Source organism: Coregonus lavaretus (assembly GCF_964263955.1).
Source record: "Coregonus lavaretus genome assembly, chromosome: 10".
In the NCBI taxonomy this organism is placed as follows: domain Eukaryota; kingdom Metazoa; phylum Chordata; class Actinopteri; order Salmoniformes; family Salmonidae; genus Coregonus; species Coregonus lavaretus.
In genome coordinates this window covers 35,911,624-35,934,546 of record NC_139997.1, presented here as the reverse complement: position 1 = coordinate 35,934,546, position 22,923 = coordinate 35,911,624, and the positions used below count along the sequence as shown (strand labels likewise).

Below are 22,923 nucleotides of genomic sequence, written 5' to 3'. Positions count from 1 at the left end.
CCAACTAAGTTCAATATTAGCTAACTAGCTAACATTAGGCTATAACTAGCAATACAAATGGTAGTCCATCACAACTGTTTCCCACTGATCTTTGTCGATAGCGCCTGTTAAATTCAGCAGTAGCAACACTTTTTCAGTTTTTCATGATATCTTTAAAAAAAGACTTGGTAAAAATGATTATCTACACATAATGAGCAGCTCGTGTTATAAACAGAAGCATGCTACATGGCAGACCAATCCGAACTCATGTCCAGGCCAACCATTATCTCAGCCAATCATGGCTAGTGGGAAGGTTCCTGTCTTTTTCCGTGGTTAAACCAACTAGGCTTGTAATGTATTATTTATTATTTGTATTTATAGATGGCATACATGTTTGTTATTAAGGCACATGACAGTCCACATGTTCCAGAAGGCATTTCTGCCCCAAAACTTATTTTGATCAAATAAAAAAAAAGAATGTTAAAATGCCTCTCCTGTGAAGTAGTGATGTGCAACATTCGCCTAGCTTCCTGGAACGGTTCACATTTAGTATTATTTCTAACAAGATATCTACATATATTTCAGGATGTTGTGTATCTGTGGAATTAATCAGAATTCATGTAAACATAACAGTTTTGAAAACACAGCTTGTCCAAAAAAAGTGGTCTCTTGGCACAATTTGGGGCAAGTTGAGCATGGGACGGGGTAAGTTGAGTCACCTTGTCGTAAGTGGTTGATGGTGTCCTGTGACAGTGGGTAATGGTGCTGATAGGTCAAAGTTTAATTAATGGAATGGGGATGTGTGTATTGTATATCTTAAATGTATGCCTACATTCAGATATAGATATTTTTGTTCAATATCACTTGCTCTTTCATTTCTTGACCAGTTGTCTGATTCGTAGGCAAGTTCTCTGCATTTGAGGCTACTGGTCCGCAAGATTCTTGATATGTTTAGGAAGCTCAGACTCCATGTCATCAGATAAGACCTTGTGTGCCTCTGCTACTCTATCATAGCCTCTTTCGCACAGGTACATGTTCATTTAGGTTTTTGTCAATGTACCTCTTCAGTGTCATTCAGTCTATTTTTTCATCCCTTGCTGCTGCTCTAATGGACTTCTTCCCTTCTCTCACTTCCTTGGCTGCTCTCTCAATAATCTCAAGGGGGGCAAGACCCCTGCTTGTTTTATGTGTGTAGACAGGGGGCATGATTATGTCTGCTCTGTAACAATAAAAATGCACTATCTTGAGTTCATACATGACACATTGCAAAAATACTATGCATATTATGCACAAAACTGACAAATGTGATGATCATTTGTATGGGGTATGGTGGACATTAGCTCAACTTACCCCATGGCCATTGACACAACTTACCCCAAGGCAAACATGTTGACTATATTAGCCCACACATGAAAGTGGACAAGGATACACTTTCATGCTAGGTTTAGGACCTCATATTTTAGCTTATAGAGGTCTCAACTGATGTATAAAACTACAGTTGAAGTCGGAAGTTTACGTACACTTAGGTTGGAGTCATTAAAACTTGTTTTTCAACCACACCACAAATTTCTTGTTAACAAACTATAGTTTTGGCAAGTCGGTTAGGACATCTACTTTGTGCATGACACAAGTAATTTTTCCAACAATTGTTTACAGACAGATTATTTCACTTATAATTCACTGTATCACAATTCCAGTGGGTCAGAAGTTTACATACACTAAGTTGACTGTGCCTTTAAACAGCTTGGAAAATTCCAGAAAATGATGTCATGGCTTTAGAAGCTTCTGATAGGCTAATTGACATCATTTGAGTCAATTGGAGGTGTAGCTGTGGATGTATTTCAAGGCCTACCTTCAAACTCAGTGCCTCTTTGCTTGACATCATGGGAAAATCGAAAGAAATCAGCCAAGACCTCCGAAAAAAAAATGTGTAGACCTCCACAAGTCTGGTTCATCCTTGGGAGCAATTTCCAAACGTCTGAAGGTTTGCGGAAATGGAGGAAAACTAGACTCCCTGCGGACCTGGCATCTTTTCACTCCCTCCTCTCTACATTTTCTTCATCTGTTTCTGCTGCTAAGGCCACTTTCTACCACTCTAAATTCCAAGCATCTGCCTCTAACTGAATCCTCCCCCCCTCCTCCCTCTCTGTGGATGACTTCGTCAACCATTTTGAAAAGAAGGTTGACGACATCCGATCCTCATTTATTAAGTCAAATGACACCGCTGGTCCTGCTCACATTGACTTCTTTCTCCCCTCTCTCTCCAGATAAAATCTTGCGACTTGTGACGGCCGGCCGCCCAACAACCTGCCCGCTTGACCCTATCCCCTCCTCTCTTCTCCAGACCATCTCCGGTGACCTTCTCCCTTACCTCACCTTGCTGATCAACTCATCCTTGACCGCTGGCTATGTCCCTTCGTCTTCAAGAGAGCGAGAGTTGCACCCCTTCTCAAAAAATCAACACTCGATCCCTCTGATGTCAACAACTACAGACCAGTATCCCTTCTTTCTTTTCTCTCCAAAACTCTTGAGCATGCCGTCTTTAGCCAACTCTCTTGCTATCTCTTTCAGAATGACCTTCTTGATCCAAACCAGTCAGGTTTCAAGACTGGTCATTCAACTGAGACTGCTCTTCTCTGTGTCACAGAGGCTCTCCGCACTGCTAAAGCTAACTCTCTCTCCTCTGCTCTTGTCCTTCTAGACCTGTCTGCTGCCATTGATACTGTGAACCATCAGATCCTCCTCTCCACCCTCTCCGAGCTGGGCATCTTAGGCGCGGCTCACTCTTGGATTGCGTCCTACCTGACCGGTCGCTCCTACCAAGTGGCGTGGCGAGAAGCTGTCTCCGCACCACGTGCTCTCACCACTGGTGTCCCCCAGGGCTCAGTTCTAGGCCCTCTTCTATTCTCGCTATACACCAAGTCACTTGGCTCTGTCATATCCTCACATGGCCTCTCCTATCATTGCTACGCAGACGACACACAACTAATCTTCTCCTTTCCCCCTTCTGATAACCAGGTGGCGAATCGCATCTCTGCATGTCTGGCAGACATATCAGTATGGATGACGGATCACCACCTCAAGCTGAACTTTGGCAAGACGGAGCTGCTCTTCCTCCCGGGGAAGGACTGCCCGTTCCATGATCTTGCCATCACGGTTGACAACTCCGTTGTGTCCTCCTCCCAGAGTGCGAAGAGCCTTGGCGTGACCCTGGACAACACCCTGTCATTCTCCGCTAACATCAAGGTGGTGACCCGATCCTGTAGGTTCATGCTCTACAACATTCAGAGAGTACGACCCTGCCTTACACAGGAAGCGGCACAGGTCCTAATCCAGGCACTTGTCATCTCCCGTCTGGATTACTGCAACTCGCTGTTGGCTGGGCTCCCTGCCTGTGCCATTAAACCCCTACAACTCATCCAGAATGCCGCAGCCCGTCTGGTGTTCAACCTTCCCAAGTTCTCTCACGTCACCCCGCTCCTCCGCACACTCCACTGGCTTCCAGTTGAAGCTCGCATCTGCTACAAGACCATGGTGCTTGCCTACGGAGCTGTGAGGGGAACGGCACCTCCGTACCTTCAGGCTCTGATCAGTCCCTACACCCAAACAAGGGCATTGCGTTCATCCACCTCTGGCCTGCTGGCTCCCCTACCTCTGCGGAAGCACAGTTCCCGCTCAGCCCCGTCAAAACTGTTCGCTGCTCTGGCACCCCAATGGTGGAACAAGCTCCCTCACGACGCCAGGACAGCGGAGTCACTCACCACCTTCCGGAGACATTTGAAACCCCACCTCTTTAAGGAATACCTGGGATAGGATAAAGTAATCCTTCTATCCCCCCCTTACCCCACCCCACCCCCCCAAAAAAATTAAAAAATAAATAAAATAAAACATTGTAAAGTGGTTATCCCACTGGCTATAAGGTGAATGCACCAATTTGTAAGTCGCTCTGGATAAGAGCGTCTGCTAAATGACGTAAATGTAAATGTAAGGTACCACGTTCATCTGTACAAACAATAGTACGCAAGTATAAACACCATGGGACCACGCAGCTGTCATACCACTCAGGAAGGAGACGCGTTCTGTCTCCTAGAGATGAATGTACCTTGGTGCGAAATCATTCCCAGTACAACAGCAAAGGACCTTGTGAAGATGCTGGAGGAAACAGGTACAAAAGTATCTATCTCCACAGTAAAACGAGTCCTATATCGACATAACCTGAAAGGCCGCTCAGCAAGAAAGCCACTGCTCCAAAACCACCATAAAAAAGCCAGACTACAGTTTGCAACTGCACATGGGGACAAAGATCGTACTTTTTGGAGAAATGTCCTCTGGTCTGATGAAACAAAAATATAACTGTTTGGCCATAATGACCATCGTTATGTTTGGAGGAAAAAGGGGGGGCTTGCAAGCCGAAGAACAGCTTCGTCGCAAATGGGTCTTCCAAATGGACAATGACCCCAAGCATACTTCCAAAGTTTTGGCAAAATGGCTTAAGGACAACAAAGTCAAGGTATTGGAGAGGCCATCACAAAGAAAATGTGTGGGCAGAACTGAAAAAGCGTGTGCGAGCAAGGAGCCCTACCAACCTGACTCAGTTACACCAGCTCTGTCAGGAGGAATGTGCCAAAATTCACCCAACTTATTGTGGGAAGTTTGTGGAAGGCTACCAGAAACGGTTGACCCAAGTTAAACAATTTAAAGGCAATGCTACCAAATACTAATTGAGTGTATGTAAACTTCTGACCCATTGGGAATGTGATGAAATAAATAAAAGCTGAAATAAATCATTCTCTCTACTATTATTCTGACATTTCACATTCTTAAAATAAAGTGGTGATCCTAACTGACCGACTGACAGGGAATTTTTACTAGGATTAAATGTCAGGAATTGTGAAAAACTGAGTTTAAATTCATTTGGCTAAGGTGTATGTAAACTTCCGACTTCAACTGTATCTACTTTGGTTTAGATACAAGCGTCATGAAACCTAGAACACAATAAATTCATTTGACTTTGTGAACATTAGTTTTTTGGACCAAACTTAATTACCACTGTCCCCATATGGCTTCTTCCTTCACAGACTCGATGAAATTATGAACTCTTCCTAAATATTTGGCCACATTATTAATTTTGTGTATGGTTTTCTAGAAACAATTGGGGTGGCTCAAATAATTATTCGGTTCAACTTACCCCACTCTCCCATATTATGTGTGTTCTTACATGAGCGTTGTGTGTGTGTTTTAGGAATCTGGTCATCAAGTGTAACAGCTACAGACAGGCTCGCTGGTGGAGCCATGAGATCAACAGGCTGGCTGAGCCCTGTGAATTCCTCCAGGTCCAACGCTTTGGGGGCTTTGCCCCACCACGGGAGAACACACTCACTAAATGGTCAGATGTGTGTGTGTGTGTGTGTGTGTGTGTGTGTGTGTGTGTATTGCTTCACATTAGCTGATGATGTGGTATTTGTACATACTGTATACATCCATAGCTTTGTGCTCCCTTAACTTGAATGTAATGTCTCTGTTTATGAATTGGTTGTATTAAAGGTATGTAAATGGCAGTGGCTACTTTGCAGACCTGGCTGATGCTCTGGAGCAGGCCAAGGAGGAGATTTTCATCACAGACTGGTGGTGAGTAGCAGAGCTAGCACCATAGAAATAGAATAGAACATTATATTATTATTATACACTATATCTCTATAGCTAGTACGCCTACTGTGTGTTCCAAGACTGATGTAAGCACAGTGCTCTCCATAATTACAGAGAGTGGTTATCCAGATCCCAATACTGTATACATGGCTCTGCTATGCCATTAGCTAAATTAGAGCATACAGCAAACAAAACAAATATTTGATTTCACTCTCTCAATAACAACGGAGACCACTTTTTCCAACATTTTATTAGGTTTGTTTCTAATTAGTCTGTAAACAGCAGGAAACAGTGTTAATACAGTGCATTCGGAAAGTATTCAGACCCGTTTACTTTTTCCACATTTTGTTAAGTTTCAGCCTCATCAATCTACACACAATACCCCATAATGATGAAGCAAAAACAGGTTTTTAGACATTTTTGCAAATGTATTAAAAATAAAAAACAGAAATACCTTATTTACATAAGTATTCAGACCCTTTGCTATGAGACTCGAAATTGAGCTCAGGTGCATCCTGTTTCCATTGATCCTCCTTGAGATGTTTCTACAACTTCATTGGAGTCCACCTGTGGTAAATTCAATTGATTGGACATGATTTGGAAAGGCACACATCTAAGGTCCCACAGTTGGCAGTGCATGTCAGAGCAAAAACCAAGCCATGAGGTCGAAGGAATTGTCCGTAGAGCTCAGAGACAGGATTGTGTCGAGGCACAGATCTGGGGAAGGGTAGCAAATAATGTCTGCAGCATTGAAGGTCCCCAAGAACACAGTGGCCTCCATCATTCTTAAATGGAAGAAGTTTGGAACCACCTAGACTCTTCCTAGAGCTGGCTGCCCGGCCAAACTGAGCAATCGGGGGAGAAGGGTCTTGTTCAGGGAGGTGACCAAGAACCCGATGGTCACTCTGACAGAGCTCCAGAGTTCCTCTGTGGAGATGGTTGTCCTTCTGGAAGATTCTCCCATCTCTGCAGCACTCCACCAATCAGGCCTTTATGGTAGCGTGGCCAGACGGAAGCCACTCCTCAGTAAAAGGCACATGACAGCCCGCTTGGAGTTTGCCAAAAGACACCTAAAGGACTCAGACCATGAGAAACAAGATTATCTGGTCTGATGAAACCAAGATTGAACTCTTTGGCTTGAATGCCAAGCATCTCGTCTGGAGGAAACCTGGCACCATCCCTACGGTGAAGCATAGTGTTGGCAGCATCATGCTGTGGGGATGTTTTTCAGCGGCAGGGACTGGAAGACTAGAAAGGATTGATGAAAAGATGAACGGTGCAAAGTACAGAGAGATCCTTGATGAAAACCTGCTCCAGAATGCTCAGGACCTCAGACTGGGGTGAAGGTTCACCTTCGCCCCAGGACAACGACCCTAAGCACACAGCCAACGCAGGAGTCTCTGAATGTCCTTGAGTGGCCCAGCCAGAGCCCAGACTTGAACCCGCTCGAACATCTCTAGAGAGACCTGAAAATAGCTGTGCAGCGACACTCCCCATCCAACCTGACAGAGCTTGAGAGGATCTGCAGAGAAGAATGTGAGAAACTCCCCAAATACAGGTTTGCTAAGCTTGTAGCATCATGCCCAAGAAGACTCTAGGCTGTAATCGCTGCCAAAGGTGCTTTAACAAAGCACTGAGTAAAGGGTCTGAATACTTATGTCAATGTGATATTTCAGTTTTTTTTTTAAAATATATTTTAAAAATTTCTACAAACCTGTTTTTGCTTTGTGATTATGGAGTATTATGTGTAGATTGATGATGGGAAAAAATGACTTAAAAATAAGTTTGTAACGTAACAAAATGTGGAAAAAGTGAAGGTGTCTGAATACTTTCCGAATGCACTGTATGTACATGGTTAATATTGCATGGTGAATATTTATTTCCCTCCCTCCCTCCCAGGCTCAGCCCAGAGGTTTTCCTGAAGAGGCCAGCTACAGACACATACTGGCGCCTGGACCAGATCCTCAAACGCAAAGCAGTACGAATCTACTTCCCACCTTTCTCCTGTCAACATATCTCTAGTTTCGCTTTTACCTGTCCTCCTCCCTCCTCTCCTCTGAAAGCACTGAAGGTTAATGTCTTCCCAGCCAGCACATAATGTTCTGAGAGCCATTTGTTTCTTAGAGCTTGGTGAGAGCGTAGGTATCCTATTGGTTATTTTGCATACAACCTTCCCCAACTTTCTGGGAATGGTGCAGGATAGTTGCTTGGCTTTGGAACATTCTCAGCACATTTAAGGAACTTGACAAAAAAGCACATTATTTACATGGTATTTCATTTCACAGAACGTTTCCTTAAAGTTCAAACATGGTTACATTTAATTACATTTTTGGTCATGTTCTAGGAACGTTCTCCAAATGGTTTGACATTGGGAATGTTCTCAAATAGTTCAGAGAACGTTAAGAAACCATGTTCTTCTGTGGGAATTTCAGTACTTTCAGCATAACGTTTCCTCATGGTTCTATTTAAAGTAATGTTCTCAAATTGTTCAAATAACTTTAAGAAACAACGTTCTTTTGTGGGAATTTCAGTACTTCCACAGAACATTCCACACAAGTTCCCATGTGGTTCTATTTTATGACATATTTTTACCACATTCTGGGAACGTTCTAAAAGATTCTGTGACTTAAGTGCTGTTCTCAGAACGTTCAGAGAATGTATGGTTGGTTCTCTTTTATGTAAGTTCTTGGCAATATTCTGGAAATGTTCAAAAAAAATAATTGTACACATTAACATCAATAGGCTTTAAATTCCGTTCTCTGAACATGAAGAAAACTTCAGTAACATTCAGAAAACATTCTAAGAATGTTATTTTAAAACGTATATATTCCATTCTCAACAAAACTCTCTCTATCCTCTACAGGATCTTGTTAAGTGTGTTGGCTGCGCCCACTAATTGGCCACACCTAATCTTAATGAGTGCTTGTTTCCTTTTGAAATGGGGTCTGTTTCATTAGACTAAAATGAACAACTTTGTATGCGTAAAAAAAACATTAGGTTTGTATCTCACTGATGCTGTGTCACAATAAAAAAAGTAATGTGTTTGCATGTTTAATGCCTAAGTAAATGAATTTCAATGTGTCCTATCTGTGCTTGGAGTTCAAAAAAGTTAACCCAAAATAAGCTAGCAGTGTTATTAAGTCTTATTGAAACATTCAGTGAAAGTTATTTAAAAAATGTAGTTTTTAGAGTCAATAATAACCATAACAAAACTTTCACAACATTTAGAGAATGTTCTCAGAATGTTATTTAATTACTTTCAAATAACCTAGGATTTCAGATCTTTGAACGTTAATAAAACCTCCCAGGAAAACTTTCATGGAACTCAAGTAAAACTTTCTGAAAACCTCCCTGCAACCTAAAAATAAACATTCCCAGAACAGGTGAAATTTTCACTTCTGTTCTCAGAATGTTTTAAAAAAGGTTCAGTTTTACCGGTCAGGAAGCGTATGGCTTCGTTCCCACAACCAATGTGAAACCGAAAACATACTTTCCCACAACATCCAAGGAACCAAATGTGCTAGCTGGGTCCTTTCCTCCTTCCCACCTTCTGTGTATATCCATCCTTTCTTTTCTCTGTGCAGGAACAAGGTGTCAAAGTGTGTGTGCTCCTGTACAAGGAGGTGGAGATGGCGCTGGGCATCAACAGTGGCCACAGCAAGAGGACACTGATGGACATGCACCCCAACATCAAGGTCTGTCTGAGACACTCTAATATCTGCTCTACAATCAGGTGGTGCTTTACACCTGATAAACTAACCACATAGCATCGTCATGCTTTCATTGCTGGTGTTATACTGTGTCATTATTTTAAATTCAAATAACTTTATTAGATTTGTGTCCTTAGCTTCACTGATGTCTCTCCAACAGGTGATGCGACACCCCAATCACATGTCCGCTGTGGTGTTTTTCTGGGCCCATCATGAGAAGATGGTGGCCATCGACCAATCAATAGCCTTCGTGGGAGGCTTGGACCTGGCCTTCGGGAGATGGGACGACAGCCAGTACCGGTTGACTGATACGGTTCCCACAGAGACAGCCAATCACATCTCTGAAGAAGTGCCAAAGGCTCCAATGTCTGAGCCAGAGGTGATATCTCAAGACAAAGTCATGATTCATCTTTCTTTCTCTTTCTCCTGTGTTGTTCTGATAATCCATATTTCAGTGTGTTACCTGGTGTTGAGCAGTGACTTCATTGCCAGACTGTCCTATTCTGCCTCCTAGGCAGCTGATTCAGGTGACCAGGTGGATGGGTCAAACTCAGCCCAGGATCCAAAGCCGGAAGAGATCAATGCTGAGGATCTGAAAAACAACACCCAGCTGTGGCTTGGCAAGGACTACAGCAACTTCATCAAGAGAGACTGGGTCCAACTGGACCGCCCATTCGAAGGTACAGTATACACACATTATACCTCCATTCATAACACCCACTACCACTCTCTCCTATAATAATAATAATAATAATAACACACACACACACACACAGTCTTGTACAACTAACCTTGTGAGGACACAATTCAGTCCCGTTCAAAATCTTATTTTCCCTAACCCTAACCTTAACCCAAAAACCTAACCCTAAACCTAACCCTAGCTCCTAACCCTAAACCTAATTTTAACCCTAACACTAATTCTAACCTTAACCCTAAACTCCCTAGAAATAGCATTTGACCTTGTGGGGACCAACAAAATGTCCTCAGTTGGTCAAATTTGTGTTCGTTTGCTATTCTTGTGGGAACTTATGGTCCCCACAAGTATAGTCAAACACACACACACACACACACACACACACACTGGAGAGATAATTCTTTGTTTTCCCAGACAACATTGACCGCACTGAGGTGCCCCGTATGCCGTGGCGTGACCTGTCTGCTGCCCTCCATGGCAAAGCTGCCAGGGATGTGGCCCGCCACTTCATCCAGCGCTGGAACTTCGCCAAGGTCAGAGGTCAAATAAGAGGTTCCTAAGGATCTTTCTGTCATGGCTTTACTTGGATGTACGTACACTACTTCTAAACTAGGTTCCAAAGGACAACCCTAGACACAACTAGGGTTATGTGAGAGAGACATCTGGCTCTTATTGTCTTTGTTTTGTCTGCCTACAGATCTTTAAGTACAAGAACATTAGAAGCATGTTCTTCCCCTGCCTTCTGCCCAAGTCTCACAGTACTGCTGATGCACTGCCATTCACTGTGCCTGGCTCTGGGAAGGCCTCCGTGCAGGTACACAAGCTCACACATAAGAGTGAACAAACCCACTCCGACACATACAAGCTCACAGAAATGACTCTCATTCTCCTTTTTTTATGATCAATTATTTATTTATCCTCTCCTTCTCAGGTGTTGCGTTCTGTGGATCGCTGGTCAGCCGGAACTTGTGAGAACTCTATCCTTAATGCCTACATCCATACCATCGAGAACAGTGAACACTACATCTACATTGAGGTAACTCTGCTACCAGCACATTACCTACATTACATACACATACACATTATTTAATTGCACCCATTTACCAGACTCGGACTCTGACCAGACTCATTGCACCAATTTACCAGAGTCAGAACCATTCTATACCATATCTATCTTCTCTACCCATCTGTTTGATTGCTGTAAAAGCATAGACATCAACCAGGAGACAAGGTTGTTTTTTGTAACGCCAGACAGTATTCAGTGCCCTGGCCTCCCCCATGCTGTCTTGTGACTGTGTCTCTGTACTAAAGTCAACTTGGAGCTCAAGGTTGCGATAACGGTAGTCCCCTATGGCTCCACATTCCACATGGTCCTATCAAGTCCAATTGAATGTATGGGTTGTAGTATAGATTCTCAAATGTCCCCCTCTCTGCTCTCAGAACCAGTTCTTCATCAGCTGTGCTGATGGGAAGAATGTGCACAATGGCATCGGTGACGCAATCGTGAAGAGGATACTACGTGCACACAGGTGTGGTTCTACCACCATGTCTCTCGCTCTGTCTGTCTGGGTTTAATCAGTCAACACACAGCTGGGTTTACTGTATAACATGATTTTACTGGACTGATCATCACACTGAGTTATACACAGGGGTGAAAGTAGAATTACCGTAATTTTCGGACTATAAGCCGCGCCTTTTTTCCAATTTTTCGACCCTGCGGCTTATATAACAGTGCGGCTAATCTATGGATTTTTACAGCTAACGGCCACTAGAAGACCTCCTAAATCTATGGATTTTACAGGTTACAGTCCACCAACTTTAACTCTATGGGCTCTATGACCGGTCCGCGCCCCCCACCTTTAAGCGGCGGGCTCCAGCAGGAAAAGCTGGAGGCCGTAAAAGAGTGAGACAGGTAGCGCGCAAAAGTAAAAGTGGAACCGAGAGTGGTACGAGAGACAGAACGAGAGCAAGGCAGACAGACATTACGAGAGCGAGACAATTTGTGCAAAGGAAGTTTTCAAGCAGCCATCTCTTTCCCGACAATCCCCTCTGTGCACGAACCCTTACATATGGTAATTAAACATTAAAACACCTGCGGCTTATAGTCCAGTGCGGCTTATATATGTACACATCATTCAATTTAGCTGCTGCGGCTTATACTCCGGTGCGCCTTATAGTGCGGAAAATACGGTAATTTATTCCCGGTTCGGGACCTCCTATATGTGCTTGCGCCTAATCATAGAATTACGTACAGAATCCCTATTAATTCAATAGCATCTCTGTGGGCCTAGTCGTAAAGACTTGTCATTTAACTTTTAACATGTATTACCTTTTGTTGTGGCATAAACAACCAGTCATTATGTTTTCATCTGATTGTCAAACAGTCACTTCAAAGGGCTCCTTCACTAGGCTACCAATGCACATTCATCCACTCGCACCATATTTGAGACATCTGTTACACAAAATACCAAAAAGTGTAATGTCATTTGGCGATTGTCATTAGGCCAGAATTTATGAGTTTACTGCTGTCCACGTAGGTCTCAGTGTCGGCCCCTCAACTCTGCCTTGGCAAAATCTCAGTGTTCTCGTCTAACCACATTGCATTTTGAACCGTAGGCTATACCACCTGTTTTCAAGTAAATTCTCTCATTTTTCATGCCTATTACGTGGTAATGATAAATAATGGTGTAATAGCCTACAGTTTTCTTGACATTTTGTTTTCATTATTGTGATAGGCTCATGTTTTACCGGTATGGCGTACCCCCACTATTTATTTTTGACGGGACACCATACCAGACCATACCGACTTACTTTCACCCCTGGTGGCCTGCATCGAGTCAAGTTAAATTATCATGATTCAATATTGTTAATGTCACAAATACCACATTGTTGTCAATGTTTCTATATTTCTTAAATGTTTTATTTAACCTTTTATTTTAACAGGGAAGACATATTGAGACCTAGTTCTCTTTTCCAAATGCGCCCTGTATAATACAATATAAATATACACATTATACACAAAATATATACATACAGTGCATTCAGAAAGTATTCAGACCCGTTTACTTTTTCCACATTTTGTTACGTTACAGCCTTATTGTAAAATTAATTAAATAGTTTTTTCCCCCCTCAATCTACACACAATACCCCATGAGGACAAAACAAAAACAGGTTTTAAGAATTTAAAAAATAAAATATAAAAAACACCCACTGAAATATAAAATTTACATAAGTATTCAGACCCTTTACTCAGTACTTTGTTGAAGCACCTTTGGCAACGATTACAGCCTAGAGTCTTCTTGGGTATGACGCTACAAGCTTGGCACACCTGTATTTGGGGAGTTTCTCCCATTCTTCTCGGCAGATCCTCTCAAGCTCTGTCAGGTTGGATGGGGAGCATCGCTGCACAGCTATTTTCAGGTCTCTCTAGAGATGTTCGATCGGGTTCAAGTCCAGGCTCTGGCTTGAGATTTGTCCCGAAGCCACTCATGCGTTGTCTTGACATTCAGGCCAAAGAGTTCAACCTTGGTTTCATCAGACCAGAGAATCTTGTTTCTTATGGTCTGAGAGTCCTTTAGGTGCCTTTTGGCAAACTCCAAGCGGGCTGTCATGTGCCTTTTACTGAGGAGTGGCTTCGGTCTGGCCACTCTACCATGAAGGCCTGATTGGTGGAGTGCAGCAGAGATGGTTATCCTTCTGGAAGATTCTCCCATCTCCACAGAGGAACTCTGGAGCTCTGCCAAAGTGACCATCGGGTTCTTGGTCACCTCCCTGACCAAGGCCCTTCTCCCCCGATTGCTCAGTTTGGCCGGGTGGCCAGCTCTAGGAAGAGTGTTGGTGGTTCCAAACTTCTTCCATTTAAGAATGATTAAGGCATTTTTTGGTACCCTTCCACAGATCTGTGCCGTGACACAATCCTGTCTTGGAGCTCTACGGACAATTCCTTCGACCTCATGGCTTGGTTTTTGCTTTGACATGCACTGTCAACTGTGGGACCTTATACAGACAGGTGTGTGTGCCGTTCCAAATCATGTCCAATCAATTGAATTTACCACAGGTGGACTCCAATCAAGTTGTAGAAACATCTCAAGGATGATAAATGGAAACAGGATGCACCTGAGCTCAATTTCAAGTCTCATAGCAAAGGGTCTGAATACTTACGTAAGTAACGTATTTCTGTTTTTTATTTGTAATACATTTGCAAACATTTCTAAAAACCAGTTTTTGCTTTGTCATTATGGGGTATTGTGTGTAGATTGATGAGGAAAATGTTTTATTTAATCCATGTTTGAATAAGACTGTAACGTAACAAAATGTGGAAAAAGTAAAGTGGTCTGAATACTTTCCGAATGCACTGTAGATTAAGTTTACCATTTTTGACCAATGGTGTTTATATAAATAGTGAATAGAACAGGTCCCGAAATCAACCCGTGGTTCTCCTTTATGTACTTCAAGAATCACGATGGCCTGAGTTCTGTCACTAAGATAATCATGTAGCTCAGTTCGTAGAGCATGGCGTTTGCAACGGGGGGCCAGTATGCAAAAAAATAATAATAATAAAAAATACAAATGTATGCACTCACTAACTGTAAGTCGCTCTGGATAAGAGCATCTGCTAAATGACTAAAATGTAAATGTAAATGTAATGAAACAATGAACAGGCGTCAGAGCTCAGGCCTATCGAGGACAACTTATTCAATAAAATAGCATGATCAACAGTATCAAAAGCTTTTGACAGGTCCACAAACAAAGTAGCACATTTCATTTTTGTGTCGAAAGCATTGACAAGATAATTAACAACTAAAGCTGTTTCTGTAATAGTGCTATACCCAGGCCTAAACCCTGATTGGTTTACATTTTAAAATACATTTCTCAGATAAAAAAGAGAAGTTGTACATTTACCAAGGATTCAAGAATCTTAGCTAGACAAGAAATCCTTGAAATTAGGCGATAATTATTAAGATCACTACTATCCCCATCCTGATGGAGTGGCAGCACAAGAGCTGATTTCCATACTTTTGGAATATTTCCAGAAAACAATGTTAAATTAAATTATGTATAACCCACTCACCTCTGTTACCCCATTCCCGAACGCTATTGGTGTTCCTCAGTGAGCAGAAGAAGTACAGGGTGTTTGTGGTGGTGCCCCTGCTTCCTGGGTTTGAAGGAGACATCAGCGAGGGGGGGGGGAAAGCCATCCAGGCCATACTACACTTCACCTACAGGTCAGAACCCTTATGAGCCTACACCCCCCCCCCCCCCCACACACACAGTAGAAACTATCACACAATCACTTACAGTGGCTTGCGAAAGTATTCACCCCCCTTGGCATTTTTCCTATTCTGTTACCTTACAACCTGGAATTAAAATTGATTTTTTTGTATCATTTGATTTACACAACATGCATACCACTTTGAAGATGCAAAATATTTTTTTGTGTGAAACAACAGAACTTGAGCGTGCATAACTATTCACCCCCCCAAAGTCAATACTTTGTAGAGCCACCTTTTGCAGCAATTACAGCTGCAGGTGTCTTGGGGTAAGAATTGGATTTTTGCCCATTCTTCAAGGCAAAACTGCTCCAGCTCCTTCAAGTTGGATGGGTTCCACTGATGTACAGCAATCTTTAAGTCATACCACAGATTCTCAATTGGATTGAGGTCTGGGCTTTGACTAGATCATTCCAAGACATTTAAATGTTTCCTCTTAAACCACTCAAGTGTTGCTTTAGCAGTATGCTTAGGGTCATTGTCCTGCTGGAAGGTGAACCTCCGTCCCAGTCTCAAATCTCTGGAAGACTGAAACAGGTTTTCCTCAAGAATTTCCCTGTATTTAGCGCCATCCATCATTCCTTCAATTCTGACCAGTTTCCCAGTCCCTGCAGTCCCGGGGTGATGAGAGGTGTTGGGTTTGCGCCAGACATAGCGTTTTCCTTGATGGCCAAAAAGCTAAATTTTAGTCTGACCAGAGTACCTTCTTCCATATGTTTGGGGAGTCTCCCACATGGCTTCTGGCGAACACCAAACATGTTTGCTTATTTTTTTCTTAAAGCAATGGCTTTTTTCTGGCCACTCTTCCGTAAAGCCCAGCTCTGTGGAGTGTACGGCTTAAAGTGGTCCTATGGACAGATACTCCAATCTCCACTGTGGAGCTTTGCAGCTCCTTCAAGGTTATCTTTGGTCTCTTTGTTGCTTCTCTGATTAATGCCCTCCTTGCCTGGTCTGTGAGTTTTGGTGGGCGGCCCTCTCTTGGCAGGTTTGTTGTGGTGCCATATTCTTTCAATTTTTTTATAATGGATTTAATGGTGCTCTGTGGGATGTTCAATGTTTCTGATATTGTTTTTATAACCCAACCCTGATCTGTACTTCTCCACAACTTTGTCCCTGACCTGTTTGGAGAGCTCCTTGGTCTTAATGGTGCCGCTTGCTTGGTGGTGCCCCTTGCTTAGTGGTGTTGCAGACTCTGGGGCCTTTCAGAACAGGTGTATATATACTGATATCTATATGTGACTTCTGAAGGTAATTGGTTGCACCAGATCTTATTTAGGGGCTTCATAGCAAAGGGGTGAATACATATGCATGCACCACTTTTCCGTTATTTATTTTTGTAAATTTTTGAAACAAGTAATTTTTTTCATTTCACTTCACCAATTTGGACTATTTTGTGTATGTCCATTACATGAAATCCAATAAAAATCTATTTAAATTACAGGTTGTAATGTAACAAAATGGGAAAAACGCTAAGAGGGATGAATACTTTTGCAAGGCACTGTATAGTGTCATACTGCATAATGTAAAACATACATTTTGTGTAGTGATTTGTGTTTTAACGAAAACAACTTTAAAGATTGTTGTCGATTTGATGGTGTAAGGAATATGTATTTGTTACGACAGGACCATTTGCCGTGGAGAGTACTCCATACTGATGAGACTGAGAGAACGTGAGTTTTCTTTCCTTATTTCCAATTCAACCTAATATCTGGCATCGCTCTCCGTCTGTCTGTCTCATCTCTGATAATATTTCTGCTTTTCTTTCTCTCCTGTGTTTGGCTTAGCCTCCCGCTAACTGAAGGCTCATACTAGGTATCTGCCTTTACTATATATACTATCTATAGTGTAGCTCTCCATTCTCCTCATACTTCATCATTTCATCCTCTTTTCCTATAACGTCCATCTGTCTTCTCATGTTTCAATTGTGCTCCTGTTTCCTTTGCGTTCATTTATTAATTTGCTTTAGCTCTATGCCAGTGTTCCAGCCAACCAGTGTGTCTCCCTACCCCCTCCCCCAGTTGAGGACCAGTGGAGCGAGTACATCACCCTGTGTGGCCTGCGCACGCACTCCCAGCTCTCCCAGTCCCTGGTCACAGAGCTCATCTACGTACACAGCAAGACCCTCATAGCTGATGACTGCCGCTACATTATCGGTGAGTCACTATCATCACAGCCACACTTACAGATGAGACAGGATGGTGCATCACTGTGGCTGTTTCCAAAATGGCACCCTATTCCCTATATACTGTAGTACACTACCTTTGCTCTGGCCGAAAGTAGTGTACTATAGGCCATTTCCGACACAGCTTGTGACTGTGACTCATCGCTGGGATCAATCACAGGCTGCTAATTACACCCTTTGCATAATAATCACAAGGTGAATGATATGCAGAGCTAATAAAATATTCAGCTATAAATACATACATGCTGGACTTTAGGGGAGGGGGGAGGGAGGGAAGGGGAATTTAAAAGGCACCAACCTCATTAAAGATGAATGCATTTTTTTCCGAAGTAGATTGTATTGGAATCGTTATATAAAAACATGCACTCCGCACTGTGTAATGAAACTCTTGACCTGGCATGGCTCCATGCTATGATATTACTTTGATTACACTGGGACTGGGTAGGGTACAGTAATTTTGATGCTCCTGTCAGCTAGATAAGAAAGAGTCCTTGAGACACAGGAAAGGGGTTTCATAAACAATGTTTTTTGCTAACCTTCCATCTTCTATCTTCCCTGTCTTCGTATTAAGAAGGTTTGCTGCTACCAACTCATATACTTTGTTGGAAGCAAGTCACTGCAGCATCACTGATATTAGTGTCACTACATGCTCCTCTTTGCTCTCTCTTTCTGTCTCTGGCCGTCTCTCTTTTCTCTCCTCTCCGGTTTCTATTCCCTCCACTCTCTCTGTGCTCCCTCCATCCAGGCTCAGCCAACATCAATGACCGTAGTATGCTGGGCAGCCGGGACAGTGAGCTGGCTGTGCTGGTGGAGGATGAGGAGAGGGTCCCCTCCATTATGGGGGGAGAGGAGTACCAGGCTGGACCCCTCACTCTGGCCCTGCGCAAAGAGTGTTTCAGGTTAGGACTCAGGAAAAGAGTCCATACACTTCTGCACTGTCTGTGATTTTACATTAAATTAGTTCACTGATAGAGAGGTTCACCAAGGTTGAGCGGTATGGGAATGATATACAAAAGTATGTGGACACCCCTTCAAATTAGTGGATTTGGCTATTTCAGCCACACCCATTGCTGACACACCCATTGCACACAGCCATGCAATCTCCATAGACAAACATTGGCAGTAGAATTGCCTTACTGAAGAGCTCAGTGACTTTAAACATGGCACCGTCATAGGATGCCACCTTTCCAACAAGTCAGTTCGTCACATTTCTGCCCTACTAGAGCTGCCCCGGTCAACTGTAAGTGCTGTTATTGTGAAGTGGAAACATCTAGGAGCAACAACGGCTCAGCCGCGAAGTGGTAGGCCACACAAGCTCACAGAACGGGACCTCCGAGTGCTGAAGCGTGTAGTGCATAAAAATCGTCTGTCCTCAGTTGCAACACTCACTACAGAGTTCCAAACTGCCTCTGGAAGCAACGGCAGCACAAGAACAGTTCGTCGGGAGCTTCATGAAATGGGTTTCCATGGCCGAGCAGCCGCACACAAGCCTAAGATCACCATGCGCAATGCCAAGCGTCGGCTGGAGGGGTGTAAAGCTCGCCGCCACTGGACTCTGGAGCAGTGGAAACGCGTTCTCTGGAGTGATGAAACACCCTTAACCATCTGGCAGTCCAATGAACTAATCTGGGTTTGGCTGATGCTAGGAGAACGCTACCTGCCCCAGTGCATAGTGCCAACTGTAACGTTTGGTGGAGGAGGAATAATGGTCTGGGGCTGTTTTTCATGGTTCGGGCTAGGCCCCTTAGTTCCAGTAAAGGGAAATCTTAACGCTACAGCATACAATGACATTCTAGACGATTCTGTGCTTCCAATTTTGTGGCAACAGTTGGGGAAGGCCCTTTCCTGTTTCAGCATAACAATGCCCCCATGCACAAAACGAAGTCCATACAGAAATGGTTTGTCTAGATCGGTGTGGAAGAACTTGACTGGCCTGCACAGGACCCTGACCTCAACCCCATCGAACACCATTGGGATTAATTGGAACGCCGACTGCGAGCCAGGCCTAATCGCCCTAACATTAGTGCCCGACCTCACTAATGCTCTTGTTGCTGAATGGAAGCAAGTCCCCCGCAGCAATGTTTCAACATCTAGTGGAAAGCCTTCCCAGAAGAGTGGAGGCTGTTATAGCAGCAAAGGGGGGACCAACTCCATATTAATGCCCATGACTTTGGAATGAGATGTTCGACGAGGAGGTGTCTACATACTTTTGGTCATGTAGTGTGTCTGGGTTGAACCTGGGTGTGTTTGGACATGAAAGGGTTACCCCCTCTGCAGAGGAGAGTTATTTCTCACGAGATGAACCACTCTCACATAGCCGTCCTTATATTAGTGAGGGAGGTGGAACCAAGGTCCCTACACTGACATACTAATAACGCTGACTCCACTGCTAGTGGATGGATCTATTCATTAGTAATTGTTGGCATTTGTGATGCACTAAAACTGTCCCTAAAGGTCCTAGACAGAATATGCATACTCCTCACAGAGCTTGCCTGCAGCCTGTTATGTCAGCAGAGCTATTAGTTTTGGCTCGAATCAGCAGCTACCAAGTATATCCTCTTGTTTCCAAGGGAACCATCTCAGACGACAATTTTGCGCAAGCGTAGTCGTTATTCTCTGTATGAAGGAATTCCGTTTTTTTAAATATGCATTTTTGCACCAACCTCTACTCAGATAGCGTATTACGAACTGTCACTCTAGCAACAGTTTGAATGTGCAGTTAACATAGCTGCTTGGCAGTAACTGACTTACAACTCTATGTGCATGTGCTTCCCAGGGTGCTTTTAGGAGCCGATTCTGACCCAAAGATCGATATCGATGACCCAATCAGTGACCAGTTCTTCTTTGTGGGGTGGAACACGATTGCAAAACTGAATGCTAAGATTTATGACAAGGTATGAATGGAAATTAATAGGACTAAAAGCTATGTTTTGTTCTCTTTTATGTGCATCCCCAAATACATCCACTCTCTCTTTCTCTTTAACATTCCTCCCTGTCCTCTCTGCTGCTCACCTTTCCCATTGACTGTTCCTCCCCTTCCCTTCACTTTACCCGGAACAGGTCTTCCGCTGCCTCCCGTGCAACTCTGTCCACAACATGAGGGAGCTGAAGGAGCATTCAGGCCTGGAACGCCTGTGTGACACAGACACCCAGCAGGCTAAAGAGGAGCTGGAGGCCGTCAGGGGGCTACTGGTCCATTTCCCCCTCAACTTCCTGTCCGAGGAGAATCTGCTCCCCCCACTGGGCAGCAAGGAGGGCATGGCTCCCACAGGACTCTGGACATAACAGAGTACCAGGCTACCAGCCACAAGGGCCTAGATGACACTGGAAAAGCCCAGTCCAGCAGGAGAGAGCTTTATAGATTTTTATCGCATTGACCAGATTCCGCTCCATTGTAAATCAAAAGATTGGAAGAAAAATTTTATTCTCAACTCACCTAGCTAAAAAACACTAACTGATGTGTCTTCGAAGAATGCAATTAGATGCAATGTTTTTAGTATGCTTACATAGCTGATACAGAGTGGATTTTAAGTCTTTGTTAAAACTGTCAATTTGTTTTTTACACCAGATGATAATGTATACTAACACATTATGAGCCTTGTATGTGCTCCAAGTGACTTTGAGACATAACTATTTGAAGGATTACCACTTTTGTAATGTTAAAACTACATTTTTATGATGTTGGATCATTGCCACAAATTTGTTTGTTGATCTAATACTGAACCTGAGTATTTCTTTTTTTAAAGGGCTTAGGTACGGGTCTGCCATTATAGAACACAACAGGAACAGGATGCCACTGTATGATAGGCAGGGGGAGGAATGGAGATCAGAAGTCAAGAGTCTCAGATGATTGAAGAACATAGCGTACATGTATTGTTGCAAGGTTGTGGGTGGATAGCTCTCCTCTCTCTCTTTCACTCACTCTCTCTCCCTGCCTCTTTCTCTCTCTCTCTCTCTCTCTGTCTCTGCCTCTCTCTCTCTCTCTGCCTCTTGCTTACCCTCTCAATGCAGTGCCAGCAAATATGTCAGAACATTTGTGGTTGTTATGGTGACAGTTACAAAGAGCTGACTAGATTGTGGCCGAAAGAGGAAAGGAGAGATAAACAGAGGGGCAGAGTAAGATGAGTGATTGGACTGAATCAAACAGAGGTTTATGAAAAGATTGAAGGGCATATGGAAGACATGGATTTGTGATATAGCCCATGACAAAGAGGAAGGCAAAGGACCATAAGAGGGGCATGGGGTGAGTAGAGGGGAATGAGGAAAAATATATTCATGGGTGTTCCTTGCGTGCTTTAATTGTTGCGTATTTTTGCTGTCACCATGGCAACCAAGTGAATTATTGTTACATAATTTACCCGGTTGTCAGTGGTCCAGAACATTCCACTTCATTTTGAGATAGGGGAGCAAGGAAAGAGTGTTTTTGTAAAGCACCGTTTCTAATCTGGGATGGGAGGGGTCATTTTTTGGACAGTTTTGATAAAGTGACAGGTGAACAAGGAGCATGATGTTCTCTTTTCTGCCGTAGTCTGAATATGCATGTAACAGGTTTATGTTTCCATTTATAGGCTCATGTGTATGCTGAATTCTAGCATGTTGTCCCCATCTCAGCATAACAAAATTATTGATTAGTTCACTTCTACCAAGTTATTTAGACTAACTGAAATGGTAATGTTTATTTAATGATACTACTTCTACCACTACTTAATCTATCACCACCACTACTACGTATCCTCTTCCTCCTCCTACTACTACTACTACTATTTTTTATTTTTATGTTACCTTTAACTATGCAAGTCAGTTAAGAACAAATTCTTATTTACAATGACGGCCTACACCAGCCAAACCGGACGACGCTATAACTAGTACTACTTTTGTTTTAGAGTTTGGCATTGGTTTCATATTTTCATTGCACCAAATTTAATTTCTCAGCTCCATCTATGGTAATTACATTCACCATACTACTTTATGCTGAGTCTAAACCCCATTTATAGACTGTAATGTTAAACATATACCGTCTATTCACGAACCTGTCTGCCACCTTATTTTTAAACAGTATAGGCCTAATTTTCACTGTTTTTAAACATTTTAATGTGCATCAAATGTATGTATCACTTAATTATTATAATAACTAGGTTATAGCCTCTGCTTTTATTTTTCAAAATTGTCATGTGTGAGAATGTATCTTTGTAACATTTAATAAACAACCTAACATTTAACAAACATTTATTTTAAGTTTTAGTATAAACAGTATTAGTTAATTTGCCTCTGGTTTTGACTTTTGAGTCTCATGTCAATCTGATTGTCCCAATCAGCCAGGTAAACAGGAGGCTAGCCTAGCCTACAGGCCAAGGCAGTAGTATGCATTACTGATCACCTCTCAGGTAATTTGTCCCCGATGCAGTACCGTAGCACTCTTCAGTAGGTAGAGGGGAGTGGGAA

At 43.0% G+C, this 22,923-nt stretch overlaps 1 protein-coding gene across 2 annotated transcripts in view; it reads left to right on the top strand.

Annotated features, from left to right (window-relative positions):
• LOC311135616 (phospholipase D2-like) overlaps positions 1-22,698 on the top strand; it is a 36,648-nt gene extending 13,950 nt beyond the window's left edge. The window contains exons 9-24 of one of the 2 annotated variants that reach the window (XM_084169631.1): positions 5,222-5,365; positions 5,524-5,607; positions 7,525-7,603; positions 9,210-9,320; positions 9,496-9,714; positions 9,850-10,015; positions 10,444-10,562; positions 10,727-10,843; positions 10,961-11,065; positions 11,470-11,558; positions 15,141-15,254; positions 16,923-16,969; positions 17,318-17,452; positions 18,227-18,380; positions 20,258-20,375; positions 20,542-22,698. In XM_084169631.1, the coding sequence (XP_084025757.1) occupies positions 5,222-5,365; positions 5,524-5,607; positions 7,525-7,603; positions 9,210-9,320; positions 9,496-9,714; positions 9,850-10,015; positions 10,444-10,562; positions 10,727-10,843; positions 10,961-11,065; positions 11,470-11,558; positions 15,141-15,254; positions 16,923-16,969; positions 17,318-17,452; positions 18,227-18,380; positions 20,258-20,375; positions 20,542-20,766 (2,026 nt within the window). In that variant the 3' untranslated portion in view covers positions 20,767-22,698. The remainder of the gene's footprint in view (positions 1-5,221; positions 5,366-5,523; positions 5,608-7,524; positions 7,604-9,209; positions 9,321-9,495; positions 9,715-9,849; positions 10,016-10,443; positions 10,563-10,726; positions 10,844-10,960; positions 11,066-11,469; positions 11,559-15,140; positions 15,255-16,922; positions 16,970-17,317; positions 17,453-18,226; positions 18,381-20,257; positions 20,376-20,541) is intronic. The other variant, XM_084169632.1, reaches the window with a different exon arrangement.
• The last annotated feature ends 225 nt before the right edge of the window (positions 22,699-22,923 follow it).